Source organism: Argiope bruennichi, chromosome 2 (genome assembly GCF_947563725.1).
Source record: "Argiope bruennichi chromosome 2, qqArgBrue1.1, whole genome shotgun sequence".
In the NCBI taxonomy this organism is placed as follows: Eukaryota; Metazoa; Arthropoda; class Arachnida; order Araneae; family Araneidae; genus Argiope; species Argiope bruennichi.
Genome location: NC_079152.1, coordinates 5,418,501 through 5,437,429, shown reverse-complemented (window position 1 = coordinate 5,437,429; position 18,929 = coordinate 5,418,501). Strand labels below are relative to the sequence as shown.

Sequence of the window (18,929 nt, the reverse complement as noted above, 5' to 3'; positions counted from 1 at the left end):
ATAGAGCAGTGGTTGCATTTAAAGAATCAAAACTGAAAACAATTTTTTTTAAAAATCCAAACAAAATTTTAAAGTAAATTCCTGTCGCTATCATGTTAGCTTTATTAACCAGACGGTGTTTTTGCTATATATATATATATATATATATATATATATATATATATATATATATATATATAGGGCCTACACTCTAATCATGACCCTAATATCTAAACATTTAGAGATATTTCAAGTTTTATAATAATATTAATTATAATTTATATTGGAATTCAATTTGGCCTTTCCCCAGTTCCATTAATTATATTTAGTGAAATATTTTTGGCACATTATCATTATAAAAAAGAAGAAAATTATGTGTCTATTCTATAAACACATAAAAGGCGGCCCTTTGAAAAGTGGATACTTCTCGAAGTGACCATATTATATATTATTATCGGTTTTCATAAATGTAATGATAATCGCATCATTGCTATATATATTATCACTTAGAAAAAAAAGACTGCTTTTTGTCTGTGCGTGGGAAACTTCAATCTATTCCTTCAAATATGTGTTGTTACAACTTCAGTTTCAGTATTCATAGACTGAATTTTTAAATTGTTATTATTGCCAACAATTTTTGAAAGAACTGCATGGTTTTTCTGAAATAATTTTAGTGAAATTTAATTTTGTGTTTTCATTTCTCGTGTACTCAGATTTATCCAAATTAATTTTTTTGAACGTTTAAACACACTATTTTTAATTTTTTTTTCATATCGCTAGATCGTCTATTCAACAATCCTGACAACCTTTGTATTAAGGGAAGTAGACTTTGTTTTAAAAAGTTCTTTTTATTATTATTTGTTTCTTCTGGAAATTATTTCCATTTAAAGAATTCCTTAGCATCCTTTTTTTTTTTTTTTTTTCATTGAAAAAGTTATTTTGAAAGCAATTTTCAATTAAATATTTTAGTTTAGTTTTTCATTGATAAATTGAAAGCAATATAACTTTGGAAGTTGTGAAGGGGGAAAAGGGCCCCTCGAAAACCTGCATTGCCTTAACGTTTTTCAGTTGTAAGCAAACGCTTCCTCTCTAAAAATCCTTTCTTCGTAATGCCGTAGTTTTATTTCAAGTGATCACTATGTTGTCTGCCTGCTATAATCTGTCCATATTTTGACTAGCATTGCTACAAAAATCATTTTGATGAACTAAACTGAAACTTCAACGTTATCTTTTTTGCATTGTTGAGAACATCATAGGGTCAGAGTTACCATTCACATGGTATTAATTTTTTAGCAATGATGTTAATTATTCCTAACTGTGTGCCAAGACACTGGTTCATACTACACGCCATTTTATTATGCAACAGATGTGGCCATTTGGAAGCTATTATGTTTCCTAATATTGCAGTTGCTGCAAGATGGCATTGAAAGCGATATATAAATGCTTTGTATCATTTTCTGTTATTAAGGGTGGTTTAAATTTACTCACCTCTTCAAGTCGCCAAAATTAAAATGGTTGACTAAATAAGCAATACTGTGCATAGGTTTCTGGTGGGTTAACCAAATTGGCGACGAACTCAAGAGGTGCATTAAAGTAGATTTCAACCACATAATGATTTAAAACAATTGGTCGTTTGCTATCTCATCCTGTTTGTTTTCACAAATGGCCACATTCCCAAAGAGATCCTGTCTTCCACACTGAACAACAACAAAAAAAAAAACGAAATCCTGTGCCAAATTATTGAAGAAAATTGGTCAACTTCCCTTCTCTGTCAAAGTGATTGATCTCTCTACATACAGATTGCTTCCACTTGTGTATTTCTGGCCTTGTAATGTTTAACAGATTGCACCCAGATATTTTTTCATGTACATATCAATGAGATATTAATAAAAGTTTTGGTGTTATATATCAAGTGGTGTATTCATTCTACTAAAAAGACATAATAAAACTATTAGCATCTTAAACATTTAAGAATTAACAAAATGCTCCTTATCTGTATGTGGTGTCCTGACAAATTTGATGTACTGAATCGTGAAAATTGGTTCATAAATAGTCGTAATGTTATACAAAACAAAATTCTCAGTTTTTAAATAATTTTTTCACGTATTTACTGCTATTGTATGGGGGGGGGGGGATTCTGTGCATCAGCGAAGAGTTTGTTTTGTTCTTGTAATGTTATTTATTGAATTTCAAACAAATTATTAAGAATTAGAAATGTTGTTAGGGTAAATGTTATTTTTAACTCTTTCCAAATATTTTAGGTGATTATTCGAGCACTTCTTTCCCAATACTTTATTTAGCGATAACAATACTTTTATTTATTGATGTTTTTTCTGCTGAGTTTATATTTTCTATGTTGATTCACAACTGAAGTTTTACTTCCTGAGATTTGGTAATCAGTCATTGGCACTGTTTAAAAGACAGCTAATTTGTGAATTGAAATATAATTTAAATTATGTTAAAATTTCATGATAACATTATCAAATCATAGCATTCTGATTTCCATGTCTTTCATTTTAGAGCATCTTCATTTAGTCTATAATTCATTTAATATGAAAAAAAAATAAGTATAAGTTCTCTATTTTCTAGCTTTATTTTGATTTCACTGAAATTTTTCATGTTGTAAGCAATAAATTATCTTTCCTCTTTAGTAAAACGCTTAAAAGAATTTATGAATAAAATCAAGATTAAAAATTCAAGACGCAAATAGAATGAGGTAAATAAATTGGAAATGTAATCACGTTCATAAAGTGTTTTTGTATAATATTTAGGAACTGTTTGTTTCATATGATACTAGTTTGGCTGTATTTGAGCTAAAAATGTTCATTTTTAATACCAATAAAAGAATTTTTTTATTTCATTTTTTATATATTAGGGAATAAAAATTAATATCTGTCAGTTTAGCTTTTAGGTGGCCCCCACATCTATAAAAATCTCTAAAATTATTAAAATTTTGTATAGTTTTCAGGAATTAATAAATATATAAAACATCAGTATTAGTATATCTTAAAGTGATTTGAAAATCAATTTCAAAATCCCATCATTAGATGTTAAATAAAAGTTTTTAAAGATAGTTTCAATAATGTCCAAAAAGTAGAATTTCTTTATTTAAGATATTTTCTACTATTAAATGTTGGAACTAAATTTTACAGAAAATTGATATTAATACCTCTTCCTGACACCATTAATCCAACGATTCACTGTTTAGAAAGTAAAACATTAGGTATAGCAAAAACTTGATATAAAAATTTCATCTTCGCAAACATGAAATATATCAAATTAAATGTAAAATATTCAGTTCAGAATATTTGCTAAAATAAAATCTTCAATAGCAGAAATAATTTTTATGGTATAAGCAAGAATGGGAGATTCCAAACAGTATTTTATTTTGTCATAGAAAAAGTACAATTAAAGTGTAAGAAATGTTCGTATACACTTAATATATTGCAATCAACATAGTGCACTATAAATAAATAATAAAATTTCAAATAGAAATTTTAATACATTAAATGCATGTTCAAATTTTTCAGAAGTAATTTCACAACATACATGTACACTTGGATACACATTGTTTGGGTTTAGGCCTTTTAATATTTTAAATGTAAAAAAGAAAAATTATCTACTATAGTTTTAAATTTCAGAAAGTAATCATTTTAGATTATAAAGAGAAAAAAAATAGAGCATTCTAATACTGAATTTAAATATCACATCAACAGCTTAGTTTTAACTAATTGCTGAAATGGCAGCCACATTCAAGTATAACTCAACACTGCAAGTTTATAAAAAAATAATTATGCACTGTTTTATAAATCAATACTTATGTCCATTCTAATCAGGAAATGTACAAAATTCTTCTCTATTTTAATCAAAGCAAATAAGATACAAATCTTTCACATGAAATTGAAAAAGAAGTAATTTTTTTAATGAAATCATGTTTTCTAAAATTAATGCAAGCAAAATAACCTTAATACTTGTGTTGCACTGTCTTAAAAATATCATAACAATTTGGTTCAGCAACTAAAGAAGAAAGTTTCCTTTAAAAACTATATTTATGTTGGACTTCAAAAAAATTCATTTTTATTGTTGATATGAAAAATATATCTATTTTGAGATTTTACTAGCTAATCAATGAATATAATAAACAATATTTTGGAAAAATATGAAAGTATATCATACCATCAGAAGTTTGGCTATTTGACATTTTTAATGATCAAATTACCAAATTGAAAATCTGTGATGTAAGAATCCCTTTTTTGTTGTTGTTGTTGTCATCTGTCAAATATACTCGTATATAAGTAATTCAACTTTTAAGTACTACTTGATAATAAACCTCTAAATAATAAAAGTAACTATTTGTTATTTTTTTATTTTTAAGTTTAAATATTAACTTAAATTTATAATGCAAAAAGCATTCAAATTTTGATTGAAAGGATAAAAATTAATAGAAAAGGAATGTTTAAGAAGCAGTGGTTGACCCAGAAGATAAAATCAAAAACAGGTCTATTCTATTAACAAAACTTCATACTTCAGAGAAAACTCGTCCAATTTGAGCAATGAATGTTGTCACCAATGGAATAATATCAAAATCCAAGTTAAACATGTCTGACATCCATTAATGGAATCAAATACAAAAGTGCATATACCAAGGCCTTTTTTTTTTTTCCCCTTCTTTTTGTTCTAAGTTTTATTTGCATCCACACATTATAATGACATTTGATAAAGAATTTTTTAAAAAATGTCAAATTAAGCTAGTTACCATTTATTACACAACTGTATTCCATAAATAAACTTATTTTTCAACAAGCATTTACTGAAACAGGTGCTTTTTGTTCCTTGGTTCATTTTGTCATCAAATATCTAAATCAGAGTAACATTTTAGCACAATTTAAGTAGAATAAAGAAATCAGTAGGGGAAAGATAATAAAATAATTTATTTGCTAAATTTTAAGTTTTGTTTATGGGTTCTAAAGTTGAATTATGATAATAATCAGACATTCAGCAATGATAGTCACATTAAAAATTGAAAGAAAAAAAAAATTAAATGCCAAAATTGACCACACACGATGGAAGGTCTTTTTTTGTTGTTGTTGCATATTATGAAGCTAACAAAATTTCAGAATAAATATTTTCTAATTTTGAATAACTTACAAAGCTGCTTTAGAATCAAGCAGTTACATACATATATATTCATGTGTAAGTATGAATATATATATAAACACATTTCGAAATATTGTCAGTTTTTCTGAGAAGATAAAGCTTCCGTCTGGATGCAGAAGACTCTGGGCACTTCTGATGCACATGAACAAATGAATATGTGTTGAGTTTTGTGCTTAATTAATCTCGATGAATGAGTACGAACAAGCCAAGGCAACCCAGAACTGCATACTAGAAAAAAGATTAAGGCATTTGAATGGAAATCATATTTAAATCAAAATAATCTGCTTAAGAAAATAATTTATTTCAATTAAATTAATAAAATTCCTCCAATGGAAATGTGAAATTTATTTTACTTGTTAACATAATTTTATACACATTTGAATGCAAATATCAGTTCCAATATTCCTTCTGCTAGCACAAAATGGCCATCAAAGATTTCAAAATGCAGAAAGGAATTTCTAGATAAGTAGATTTGTTGTCAGACTGAATTCATCAAGAAATTCTTTATCGTCAGTGCTACTCAGTAAAATGTTTGTACATTTTAAATGTATGCAATTATTCATACATCATATTTATATAATTTAGAAGAAATTTTATTATCTTATTGTGTTCATTTTATGACCATATAAGACAGAAAATTAAATCCTAATGAAAATTTGTAAAACTTTGACATAAATTACACAATACCTATAAATTTGGAAATAATTTTTTCTATCACCCAACTATCTTGTTAGTAATTTCAACACACACTTTCCTAATTGTATGACATTGCTTACATGCACCAATAATTTTACAATTAATATCCACAAAAATTGTGAAAACTTACAAAAATCAGTAATTAAAATTTACATTTTTGTACAACAAATGGTGAAATTGAAGGAGAATTTTGTTATTTTTTATACTTATTGCTTTCTGCCATTTACAGTTAAATTAATTAATGAAAAAGTGATTGATAGACCTATTCCAAAATTCTAATTGGATCATTTAGAATTTTTGAATATCTAAACATAAAGATGAAAATGGAATATCCAAATGTCAGATTTTAAAAACTATTCAGTTTTATTTAATGGAACAAGAGATAAAATAAAAGGGGAAAACTTTTATCAAGGATTTAAAACAGTTTGATACCAGTTAAATTTGACTAGTATTAATAATGGAAAAGCAACATATGTAGATTTTTTTTGCAAGTGTTCAATGGTACACAAATTCTTCCTATACATTGATCTGCATTTCTGGAATTATTAATCAAACATGCACATGACAAATTCTCTCATACCTTCAATATTTCCTTCAGATAATTCTAAACATTCTCCTATACAAAGATATTCAGTGCTCTCAAACTGATGATATATCTACAGATGTCATAATCACTAAAGACAGATCACAATCAAATAATACAGAATATATATTCAACTGCTAAATAACAAGAGAAAGTTCACTATTCAAAAGTCACAATTACTGCTATTAGAAATTTCAAACAGAAAAGAGTTTGAACATGTATACAACTAAAAAGGGTTTTGATTTTTTTTAGTCCAGCAATGAATCATTACAGAATATCTTCTTTGAGAAGTTGAATAAAAATTTAAAAACCTTGATATTCAAATTCAAACATTCATTAGAATGAAAATGAATAGGGAAAAGACTGATGAACTGATTCGAATTAAGAAAATAAAGATATAATTGCTAAATTTTTCTATGTATACAGTATTGATTATATGCAAGTTTCATAGAAATAACTCAAAATGACCTACCTTAAATTTTGGATAATCATTCATGAGTATAGTGACAATCCCAACATATGGCACAAATCTGCACAAATAAAAAAAAAATCACTTAAAAGAAGCAAAGTATGGTTTTAAAAATTTCTGATAACAGATAGGCTAAAAAGAGAGAATAGTAGAATATTGATATGTAAAAGTTTCAGTTTTATCTTCTTTTAATTTAAAAATTAATGCTCCTATATTTTTGTCCATACAGCTATCTTCTGTTCTAAAGGAAGGCATGCAGCTATTCATTCATTTAATTTTTTTTTTATTTAAATTAATTTCATTTTTTAGTCATTAATATATAATTCATAATTATAATAAGTTAATGAATCAAATTCAATACCAGATGGAGTTACATGTGTTGAATTGAAATTAAATCCATTATTTAACAGACAAATGAATTCTAAAAATACTGAACAGTCTAATGTCATAAAAAATATAAAGGTAAGTGTAGAAAATTTAAGAATTCTAGAACACAAAATGAATGGAAATTAAAAATAAAATTATATCTTTGCAAGCATGAAATAAACTAACAGATAGTAAAAAAGCATAAAAAATTACCCTCGAGCCCTCCCAACTATATCTTTCTTTTCCAACCACAGCTGGCCTGGTGCATAAAGTCCTCGGTCATCCACAGAATTGTTATCACCCTTGGTAAGAATTTTCACTGTACCATTATCCCTGAAATAAATATATACAATTAAACTTCTTCCAAACAGTATTGATTATAAAATGAGCAAATACAAATATTAAAATACAAATCGATAAAAAATGAAGACTTATAATTAAAACAACTTTTGAACTGAACATTCTAATTTTGTCATTTTTTTTAAAGCTATAATTGGTATATTTCTTATTGATTTCCAACAACAGCAGATAAATTAACCAATTTTATAAGTTATTTTTTGGATGAGTTCAAAGATTTTAGCTTATTTGCAGTTAAAAAATGAGGATCAGCAAGAAGAGAATAATTTTTTGCCTTGCAAAGGAGCTTAATAAGAATCAATATTCTGAGAATTATGAATTTTTTAAACAATATAAATTTTAGCAGCATCATATCCAGCAAACTTTTTTATTATGTTGCCTCTTTTTTTAGCATGAATTTATTCCCATTTATTTATTTTGATTTTTATTATCTATAATTCACCAGACAATATCATTGTCACAAAGAAAAATAACTATGAAAAATTAACCCTTATTGTGGCAATATTGCTTTTTTGAAAAAAAGCAAAAAAAAAAAAAAAAAATGTATATAGGTAACTTTTTTACGCAATAAAAAAATTTTTTTTTAATATAATGTCTATAAATAAACGTCTAGAAATGTGTTTAATAAAACTAAGTTAAAAATTATTTTATAGTGGTAGTATATTTTTATAAAGTTGTACGCATGGTATACTATACAAAATGAACATAAGGGTTAATATATATACCGGGTGTCCCATAAATTTGTAAATACTTTAAAAATTCATAAAAATTGAAGGAATGAGTATATTTTAATGCGGTTTGCGCAACTGTTATTCTCATGAAAGGGGATTTTCTTTCATACAAAAAAAAAAAAAAAAAAAAATAGTTGAAACATTTGTCGATAGAGGGCGCTAAACACAAGCAAAACATACAATTCTGCGGGAAAAATACTTTTATTTGCATGCAAGCAATTGTTTACATGCGTATTACACCAGTTCTACAGAACTTGTTCTATGTGTCCGCCATCACCACAAATAACAGTTTGGAAGCGGGAGACAACATTGGTAACTGCATCATACAGTGTATCCGGATGAATGCATGAGATTTCGTGGCGAATGGCTTCCTTTAGCTGCACTAACGAAGTTGGCCTATGGTGGTACACCTGAGACTTAAGGTAACCCCATAGCCAAAAATCAAGGGGTGTTAAATCTGGTGAGCGTGGGGGCCATTCATGTGTAAAGTGACGGCTGATTATCCGTTCTTCAGTAAAAGTTCTTCTCTAAAATGCCTTAACTTCAGTGTCGATGTGAGGAGGTGCACCGTCTTGCATGAATGTCACTGTGTCAAGGACATCTTGTTCCAATAAGGACGTATCACTTCCTTCTGTAACATTTCCAAGTAACTTGCTCCATTAACTGAACATGTCTTCCATCCTGCTTTTTTACAGGGCTTTTCAAAGAAAAAAGAGCCTATATTAATGGATGCAGTGAAACCACACCAAACAGTAACCCGTGGTGAATGCAGGGGCTTCTCAGTGTAAGCATGTGGATTCTCATGAGCCCATATTCTACAGTCATGGGTATTAACTGCTCCATGCAAAGCAAAATGAGCCTCATCTGTCCACAATATTTTCAGCAGCCATCGCGGAACATCTTCAATTTTCGACAAAGCCCAATTTGAGAATTATAATCTCTTAGCTGTATCATTTGGTAAGAGCTGATGTAGCGATTGCAATTTGTATGGGTAAAATTGCAATACACCATGAAGGATACGGTACACTGTTCCCTTAGCGTGTCCATTTGCGAAGAGACATCGGGGGTACAGACTGTTGTTAAACGAGGTGCACCACTGCGTGGCTGATGACACAAACTTCCAGTTTCTTCGAAACGACGTACTAGGGAAACAAGTCCAGCAGGAGTGATCGGACCTGAACCTTTCTTCAATCTTTTCTGGGTCCTAAACTTTCATAAGGCTTCAGCCGCCCATTCGTTGCTGACATTAAACAACTTGACCAATAGTGCTTTATCCACCAGTGTCAACATCTTAATACAAACCTTTAGAAATGATGTGTCAATCACTCACTCTGCCTTTCATAAGACTTTAATTTGCATATTCCCACCGATTTGCTTGTGTACAGCACCCTCTATTGACAAATTTTTGAATTATTATTATTATTTTTATTTATTTTTTTGTATCAAAAAATAAATCCCCCTTCATGAGAATAATGGTTTCGCAAACCGCACTCAAATATACCCAGTCCTTCAATTTTTATGAATTTTTAAAGTATTTACAAATTTATGGGACACCCGGTATATATATATATATTTTAGCTTTTATTTTCACAACTTTAATTTGAATTATTTTAATTTTGATTTCAAAGATACTTAACATGTCATGGACAATGCCATGTGAGTACTGCTAGCTACTTAATTAAATCTCATTCACAGTAAAAAGTAAATAATCAAAATATATTGTAAAGAAATGGATCAGAATATGAAAAAAAAAATGCAACATTCAATATTTATTTTGAATGATTATTATAAAAATGCTATAAGAAAAAATGATAAAATTTGATAAATTTTAATAATATTTCATATCAAAACAAAGATAATGTAGAGTTCACACATCTGGACTAAACATTTAATATACAACAGTTACTTAAAATACTGGACCCCTGCAATCTCGCAACAGAAGTTCCCAAAACTTGCAGGCAAGTGGCAAATCAAACCATGTGCAGATGTCAAAAAGAGTAAGATCACTTAAATTCAACACTCCTTTCTGATATTAAGGCCAATTTCAAAGCATCGGAAAAATAAATAATTAAACAAAAACTACATTAAAAAAATCAATGCATATCAAACAGTGAAGAAAAAACTTCAAAAATGTATTTAGACATCAAAAACATTTTTGACAAACACATATATTAATAGTCAATTAGTTTAACTTTTAAATTAAATTCTTGACCAGTTCAAGTCCATCACACAAATTCACAAACAGAGAAGTCCATTCTGGGCAAGTTTTATGGCAGTTTGGTTGTCAACAAAATAGAGTGGGAGTGCCATCCTATTAGATCAAATCCTTAAAGAGACCACCAAACAATCGAATCTTGGTGCAATCAAGACCACCAAGTTATTGATGCATCTGAGTTAATTGAAGCCTTACCAGATGTTGAGCACCTGGTCTTTTCATCACCCCTATGATCAGTATGACTGAAAATGAAAAATCCCATCAATCCATGCGACTTGCATAGAAGACCAATGTTGCTAGTGGCATGTAAATACCAATTTTTATATGTTTCCAGTCATCTTTTGAAGTTTTGTGCATAGCTCTTGATGCTGTGGCTATACTGTAAACAATCTACAGTCTCTCTGCAGGGAACATCAACCAAGGTTGGATCTCTTTCATGAAATTTAGCCACATTAAATGGTGTAGAAAGAGCCCTAATTTTTTAACTTGAATTTTTTCAATATCTTTTCAGAATATAAAGATTGGAATATAAAAGTGTCACAATTTTCCTTTTAGTTAATTTGTACTCCTAAAAATGAACTAAGGGGACCATCAGTAATTTTAAACTCTTCTTTTAGATTACAAATTAGTTTTTCTATTTCCAAAACACTTGACCCAGATGCAAGGTCATCATCTACATACAAGGCCACAATGAGTAAAGATTAATCCTTTCCCCATGTAAATAAGCACAGATCTGCATTTGATAGTTGAAATTTCAATTTTTGAATTGCTTGAACAAAATGTCGATTCCACCATTGTGGAGATTCTTCAAAAGAAAAATGGAGTGAAATAATTTACATATATGACTGGAAGCATCATCAAAGCTCTTTAGCTATTTCATGTAGATCTCCTTGTAAGAAAAACTGCCTTGACATTAATTGATATAGGTATAGTTTTTGAGAGGAAGCAACACTGAGTATAGAGCACAAGGAGTCAAATCTGGCTACTGGTGCAAACAAATATTCATAGTCATAACCAGCTTTTTTAGAAAAACCTCTTGCTACAAACCAAGCTTTGCTTCTAATAAGCAGAAGCAGCAGTATTTGTTTTTATTCTATGCAGCCATTTATTATCAAATATATGCTGATTTTCTGGAAGTTCTGAAAGTTCCATTTTCTTCATAAGACTGTAATTCTTCTATCCTGGCTACTTGGATTCAGGTGACCTCATTGCTTCATTGTAACAAGCAGGATCTCAATGCAGTAATTACTCACAAAAAGTACATAATTTTCTGATAGAAACTGTGGCTTCTTATGCTTTTGTTCAGGGTAGTGCATTGCAGGAACAGGTTCTTCTTTGCAGGTAATTCCTTTAGGAGAACCATAGCTCTAGCAGCTTCAACAATGGTGTGGTTCTCCCTTTCAGTGGTTCCATTCTGTTCCAGTGTTTCAACCATTGCTAGAATTTGTTCAGGATTCGACCACACAGTATGGCCAGCAGTCTTTACCTCATTAAGGAAAGTTTTTATGCAATTTGGTATTCCACTTTTTGCTTTAAAAAAATACAAAACAAAATTCTGTATAATCATCTTTGAGAGCTAATATGAAACATGAACCATGTGCAGATGTCAAAAAGAGCAAGATTGCCAAACACAACCAGAATTGATAAAATATTACTTAAACTCAACAGAATTGAACACAAAAGTTTTTGAACAGATCAGAAAAGAGAAATTCCATTTTTTCATATCTTAAATACTTTTAAAAATAAAAATTCCACAATCAAGTTTTCGGAGTTACATAAGATTTTCTACAATGCAAATTATATATTATAAATTATAAGTTCTGTAAATCTTAAAATTCAATCTAAACAATATATAATTCATTATAAGACAAGTAATTTATTAATTGACAAACATATAATCATAAAATAAAAAAAACAAAATTATTAATAATCTGCTTATTATCCTTACTTTTCATGTATCTTGAGAACCCTGTGAACAATAGGTATATCACGTCCTTCAACTTTAAAAACAACAATGTCACCCACACGAACAGGATCTTCTTTGTGGTTCGTTAAAAACAGCAGATCCCCTCTGTGAAAAGCAGGCTCCATGCTACCACTAGAAAGGGGGGGGGGATTATATTGTTTAATATTTCCTTACAAAAAGAACTAATAAGGAGCTGTTAAATTTTCAATTTTCACCACATAAGATAAGAAACTCAAAATAAATCATATTACATTAGAATAAAACTTGATTTAATGAAACACTTTTAAATTCAACTTATTAGTAACTTTATTCCTCACTAATCTATATTCTTTGATTTTTAGTTTGATTTATTCTTCTTTCTGCTAGTTATAATTTCTTATTAATGATAAAATATTGTCTATAATATTAACCTATTTGCTTCATCTAAAATCAAAATTAAACACTGTGAATCTTTATAAAAAAGTTAAATACATCTGGACTATGTTTTCTCAGAGATCATAAGTATATAATTTTTAAGGCCCTAAATTCTCTTGAAAATTGTTTTAAAACAGATACAAGGAAATCACTGTAAATCTCGGCTATAATAACAAACATAATCAAATGTATGCTCGTACTTCTATTAATCAAAGAGTTCTGATTGGAAACTCGTAGTTAAAAATCATATATCACTTTTATAGCTGTGATAATATTTGCAATAAAATTAAACTTAAAAACAGCAAGTGTTCAATTAACAACACTATTGCTATAGTTGACCCTTCCTTATATCTTCATATTAAATTCACGGGTAAAAATGAATTTTGCTAGATTGCTCAAAGTTATTGTTAAAAATTGCTATTAGTATTGCAGACTGTTTTTTTAAATAATCCAGAATGATACAGATACAAAAATATTGAAACCTGTAAAATAGTAAAATTAAATTTCTTAACATCCTCCCACCTGATTTAAATAATAAACGAAATGTAAATAGCGTTTTAAACTTAATAAAGAATTTCTACAATAAGTAAACAAGATTACAAATGAGAAAAAATTTAAAAATACTTTAAAAAATTAGTTTACAAGCTAAATCTTTTTAGAATTTTAATTTTACTCTTCTTTCTATAAATCTTCTGTTCTTAGTCTCAATACTATTTTCACCACTCTCATTTAATCCACTGGGCTTCATCATAAGTCACAGAAACTTCTTCTCTCTCTCCTTTAAAGCAAATCAAGTTCTTGGTGCGAGATTCACACTATAAGGTTTTACAGTAGGCTTCATCTGAATCAACTGGGCAATGCAATCTAAAGGCAGGTTTATTTTTTTGCTGTTATTCATTCCTAGAAGAACCCCAACAGTAATAATTCAGGTAAGATATTTTTAGTCCTTTCAGACTAGTTGTTTCTTCATAATCCAGACATGCTTGTATTAAAACTTCAGATCTTTCAAATTTCTGATATCTCTCCTAGAAACTTCTTGATTAAGCAGTAGTTAAGGGGAAAGATTTCATTCCATTGAGTTTTAATTCAATTCAGTTCTATTTAGTTATTTCAGAAGTTGATGTTAAAAAATGAAAATTAATTATTTTTACCTTTTGAAATTTACGGCAGCATAATGGATGAATAGCAGCAAAAATAGTGCTTAACATGTAGCCAATCAAAGTTTTTAAAAGTTATCTCACTCCAATAAAAGAAAATAAATCTTGTATACTGATAAATGATCAAATTTACTGTTTATTCAATTTTTTATAGCATATTTCAATTCAGTTGACATTCTCCAATAATTCACAAAATCTATACAACAACAATTGCATTTGGGAAAAAAAATGCATATTTTAAATAAGCAGTCATAAATTGAAATTACAGTATTGTGTAAAGCAATACACGATTAGATGTTACATAACACAAGTTTTTTCATGAAATTTATTTGATTCAATCACATTAAGAAGATTCATGCAGAAAATAATCAGTGTAGGGCTATTAAGATACTTTTTTTTATTATCTTAGCTCAAGTTAAAAGTAATTTTACTGAGAGAAGCATTATGAACAATCAAAATTAAAGACATCTATTAATTCTGAAGAACAAATTGGTTGTCAAAAATTAAATAAAAAAAAATATTAATATAATAAATTATATGCAAGTGCTAATGCAATATATCAGCAATAATGAAGATTTTTTAAAGAATTTAATATATTTTGACTACATAAACCAATTAACAATTTTAAAAATTTATGTCTGAAAAACATGCAAATATAAAAATAAATCTACATCATAGCATTTTATTATAAACTAGAAGGGGGAAAAAAAGGCAGAATAATAGGTACCTTAAAACTACAACAATTGGACTCTCACTTCCTGTGACTACCATTAATCCTTTCCATATCATTAAAGCTGATGAAACTATCATACCAAAATTTAGAAACTGGTACAAAAGCTATAAAAAAATCAATGTATTAAATTGCTTTATTTTCTTTTAATAATACCAGATGTGTGGCACTTCATATGTATATAGACACACACATTTTAAACATATGAATAGCAGTCACTTAACAACATTATCTTACTTTAAAGCATTGTATTAGGTAAATGTCTTTTAAATTATGATAAAAACACCAAGATAATGTCAAAATCAAATTAAATATCAAAAGCTTTTTTTTTTTTTTTTTTTTGTAGATATATATATTACAAAATTTTTGAAATACAGCACAACACCAAAAGATCTTCTTTTCCATTACCTAAAAAAGACGACAAAGGAAGGTGGGAAACAACCCTTTGATTTAAAATCTGGCAAACAGGTGATTGTTATAAAAAATTTTGAGAAATTAAATTAACTGGTAAAAAAAAAAGTTATTGCTGAAGAATTTTATGACAAGTCAATATTGGCTAAGCTGTTCAGAGAACTGTAAAAATACATACCAATTTTTAAAAAAAGAAAACAATGGATTATGCCCAACTATAGTACACAGAAGAAAAACTGTTAAACTGTCTTCTAAATAAAATGCTGGATGTTAACGAGTTATACCGTCATGTAAAACAAATTTAAGTTTGCAAACTTGTTTAAAGAAATCGCTTTTCATATTATTTCAAAAAGCTTCAAGTGAAAGAAATTATTTTCTCAATTATTTTGAATTTAATTTTATTGTAGATAATGAGAATTTATTGTAATCATCAGAAATTCAATTTCAAGATCAATATAAAAAGCATATTTCATATCTTGCTGAATCTGAAAAAATAATTTTGAGAATTATCACTATCTGTAAATTTTATAAATTAGGATAGCAAAGTGAATTAATTTGCACATGGTCCGCATAATTTATACACAATTCACACAACTGTAGATTTTATTTTCGATTGAAATACATCAATGAAAAGACTTAAAGGAGTTAACTCAAAAGCACAAAGATCTATAAGAATGAAATTAAGCATATGTTTTTATCATTAGAATACACATACACACAAAAAAAAAGGAAATAACGTAATTTCTAAATATAAGTTTTATTTGTAATGCTATATAGCACCAAAGTAGTTTATAATCTTTTCATGCATAAAATTTCTGGTACTAATGTATATTAACCATATGCCACTAACCAACATAAAAAGATGTTAGTTATGAAAGAACACATTAAACAGCAATCTATAGCATTTTTTTTTTTTTTTGCTGTTAACTACTGGCAAGAGATTAATATATAAGAATTAAATTTATATTATTTAACACTTTATCATCTTTACAATGATTTAAAATACAATGGCTCCAAAACAAATCAGCAGTATTCTATTGTACAGTTTTGAATTATTGAATGTCAGCGAGTCATCATTAAACTTTTTTTTATTTTAAACACACACACAAAGATGACACTTGGAAGTATGAACGTGAAAATACTGACACATAAAATACAACAAGAAAGGACCTGCTACATCCCTCCAAGTTCACTGTCCTTTCTCTCTCCTCCCCTTCTCACCAGAAGGTGCAGTTTGTTATACTGTATATGTATAAATAAGTTATTTATAAATGAGCATTTCAATAATAATGAACTAAATTTCACAATGGTTTAAGCAAGTGCTTAATCATAACTCAATATGAAATAAAGAGATTAACTGAAACCCATTCTAATGGCAAATGAGCAAAATAGTTAAAAATTGCCCAAAATCCATGGTAAACTTATTCCTGCATGCTTAGTTAGGCAATTTATATATCTGTACAAATTTTTTTTGTCGAAAACAATCCTTCATAACTAAGTGTATTTTAATCAAGAATATCTCATAAACATGCAATATAATTTGTAGTGCAGAGATTCATAGTATGATAAAATAAATCAAGTAAACAAATTGTACTTTTTTCCTTTGACTGATAAATTCAGGATTTAAGTTTTCAATTTCAGTATCAAGGCCACATACAAAATTTCATTTATCTAGCTGGCTGTATAAGTAAACTATAATATTCATAGACAAACGATGTTAAAACAATCAACATAATACTAAATTTCATTGTTCAACTCATGATTTTCGAATAATATTCATGAGCAGACAAATATAATTCTAAAACTTTTTCACATTTCAAAAAAAGCATGGAGATTCATGTGGTTGAATGTTTTCGACAATTACAATCCTTTCCGCAACAGAATTAAATAATAATAGACAGTAAAATGAGTATGATATAAACAATATGAAGCATTTCGTTAAAATCTGCTTCAAACTGCTTTTTTTATAACTATCTACAGTAGAGGATCAAATTTTCAAATAAATAAAATAAAATCAGGATCAAATAAATTAAACTTTCTTATTCCCAGAATAATTATGTGAAAGTTTCCAATAAATTATTCATTGTAAAAATATTGACATCATGGTAATAAAATTTGTTTATGCATTTTAACTGGTAAAAAAGATATATTAAACATAAACATTTAAATATCTATTTTTTTAATTGATTGGTGATTTTAAATATTTTTCTAGTATGAACTGATTTATAAAAAAATGAAGGCGAATTGAAATTTTAATATTACTGAGATTAAAGCATATATTTTCAAAATTACATTTGATCCATATGTAGCTTTCCATACTATCTTTTTATAATTTTACACGATACTGTCGTTAACATCGAGTTGAATATATTTATAAGACTAATTTATGTTTTACCTGGCGCTTATTCATGCGCTTTAAATCTTCAACACAATCCAACATTTTAAAAATTGATTAGTAAACCACACTCCAAAAAATATCCAAAACCTTCAACACATAATTCGCCGCAAAACTCAAGCACACGTCAACTGGATGAAGTTGAGCTGAAATGTCCTGTTTATTGTATTCAATATTTTATTTCACAAATAATATTGCCTCGATTATGCACTAAAAAATTGGAAAAATATTCAATCAAAACATATCAAAAATTGTGCAACTATTTATTTATCTAAAATGTAAAATCATTGCTGATATTGTTAAATGAGATGCTAAGAGGAACAATGAATGAACACAAATTGTTGGCTTCCAAAATGCATAACTTTCACGTGGCTTCCTGGTCATTCAAATATCGCTGAAACAACAGATATATAACAAAGTTGCAAAAGATACTCCACTCGCTGAATGGGTCTCTTGAGAAGACAATATCTCGAAATTCACTGTCCATACAGTACACTGCACTCCAAAGTGTCCCCCGCCATTATACAGGCGAGTAAAGGATGCTTTCTCTTTCTTTGGAGATCTAAAAACCAACAAAGTACGTTCAAAGACAAGGAGTGTACAATGTTCGCTATTAAATGTGCTTAATTACGACTTGAAAATTTCCTTCTTGAGAGATGGGGGATATCTTTCAGATAGTTCGAAAGGGTAGGTTCAGGTCGTAGAAAGCAGTCTCATTTACATTTTGAGGGACCATTTTACAGGATAAGAAGATGATTTAACCAAAATGTTCTCAAGAAATGTCTTTTTCCTACGGAAAATGAAAATTTCCTCAGTAGTTATTTCAATTTTTTATCTACGTTTTTCAAAATAATAATAGAAAAACTTTAATTTCTTTATTAACGCGTGCGTTTGTCTTACTTAAAAAATATTTTCTTGGTAAATATAACTATTTATATATGTGATAATCTTATTTTAAGGAAAAAAAAATGGCTTTCCTGATAGTAAATTTTTTTAAACATAAAAATTAATTTCAAGCTATACAGATGCGAGTATAAAATGACAGTATTAAAAATCCATTTATAGGATTCAAAATAAGCGTTGAACTCAAATATCCCTTTACAGTTTCAGAATATATCGGGGGGTGAAAACAAAAAAATATCATGTATTTTATATCTATATGAAAAGTTAATATGAATAGTTTTATATATTTTTCTTCTATTTTTACTTTTTATGAATATTATTCTCCATATGCAGTTAATATGAAACTATTTAACGTAAAATTTTATTTTTTGAATAATAAGATTTGGGATAATTAGGAGTA

At 28.1% G+C, this 18,929-nt stretch overlaps 1 protein-coding gene across 1 annotated transcript; it reads right to left on the bottom strand.

Annotated features, from left to right (window-relative positions):
- Nucleotides 1-3,331: 3,331 nt before the first annotated feature.
- On the bottom strand, nt 3,332-17,786 carry LOC129960363 (signal peptidase complex catalytic subunit SEC11A-like). Its single transcript, XM_056073771.1, has 6 exons — nt 17,627-17,786; nt 14,818-14,927; nt 12,502-12,651; nt 7,464-7,583; nt 6,888-6,945; nt 3,332-5,364 (listed from the first exon to the last, which is right to left on the bottom strand). Exons 1-6 carry the CDS (start codon nt 17,669-17,671, stop codon nt 5,314-5,316), a joined length of 534 nt encoding a protein of 177 aa, XP_055929746.1. The 5' UTR covers nt 17,672-17,786; the 3' UTR covers nt 3,332-5,313.
- Between the last annotated feature and the right edge of the window lie 1,143 nt (nt 17,787-18,929).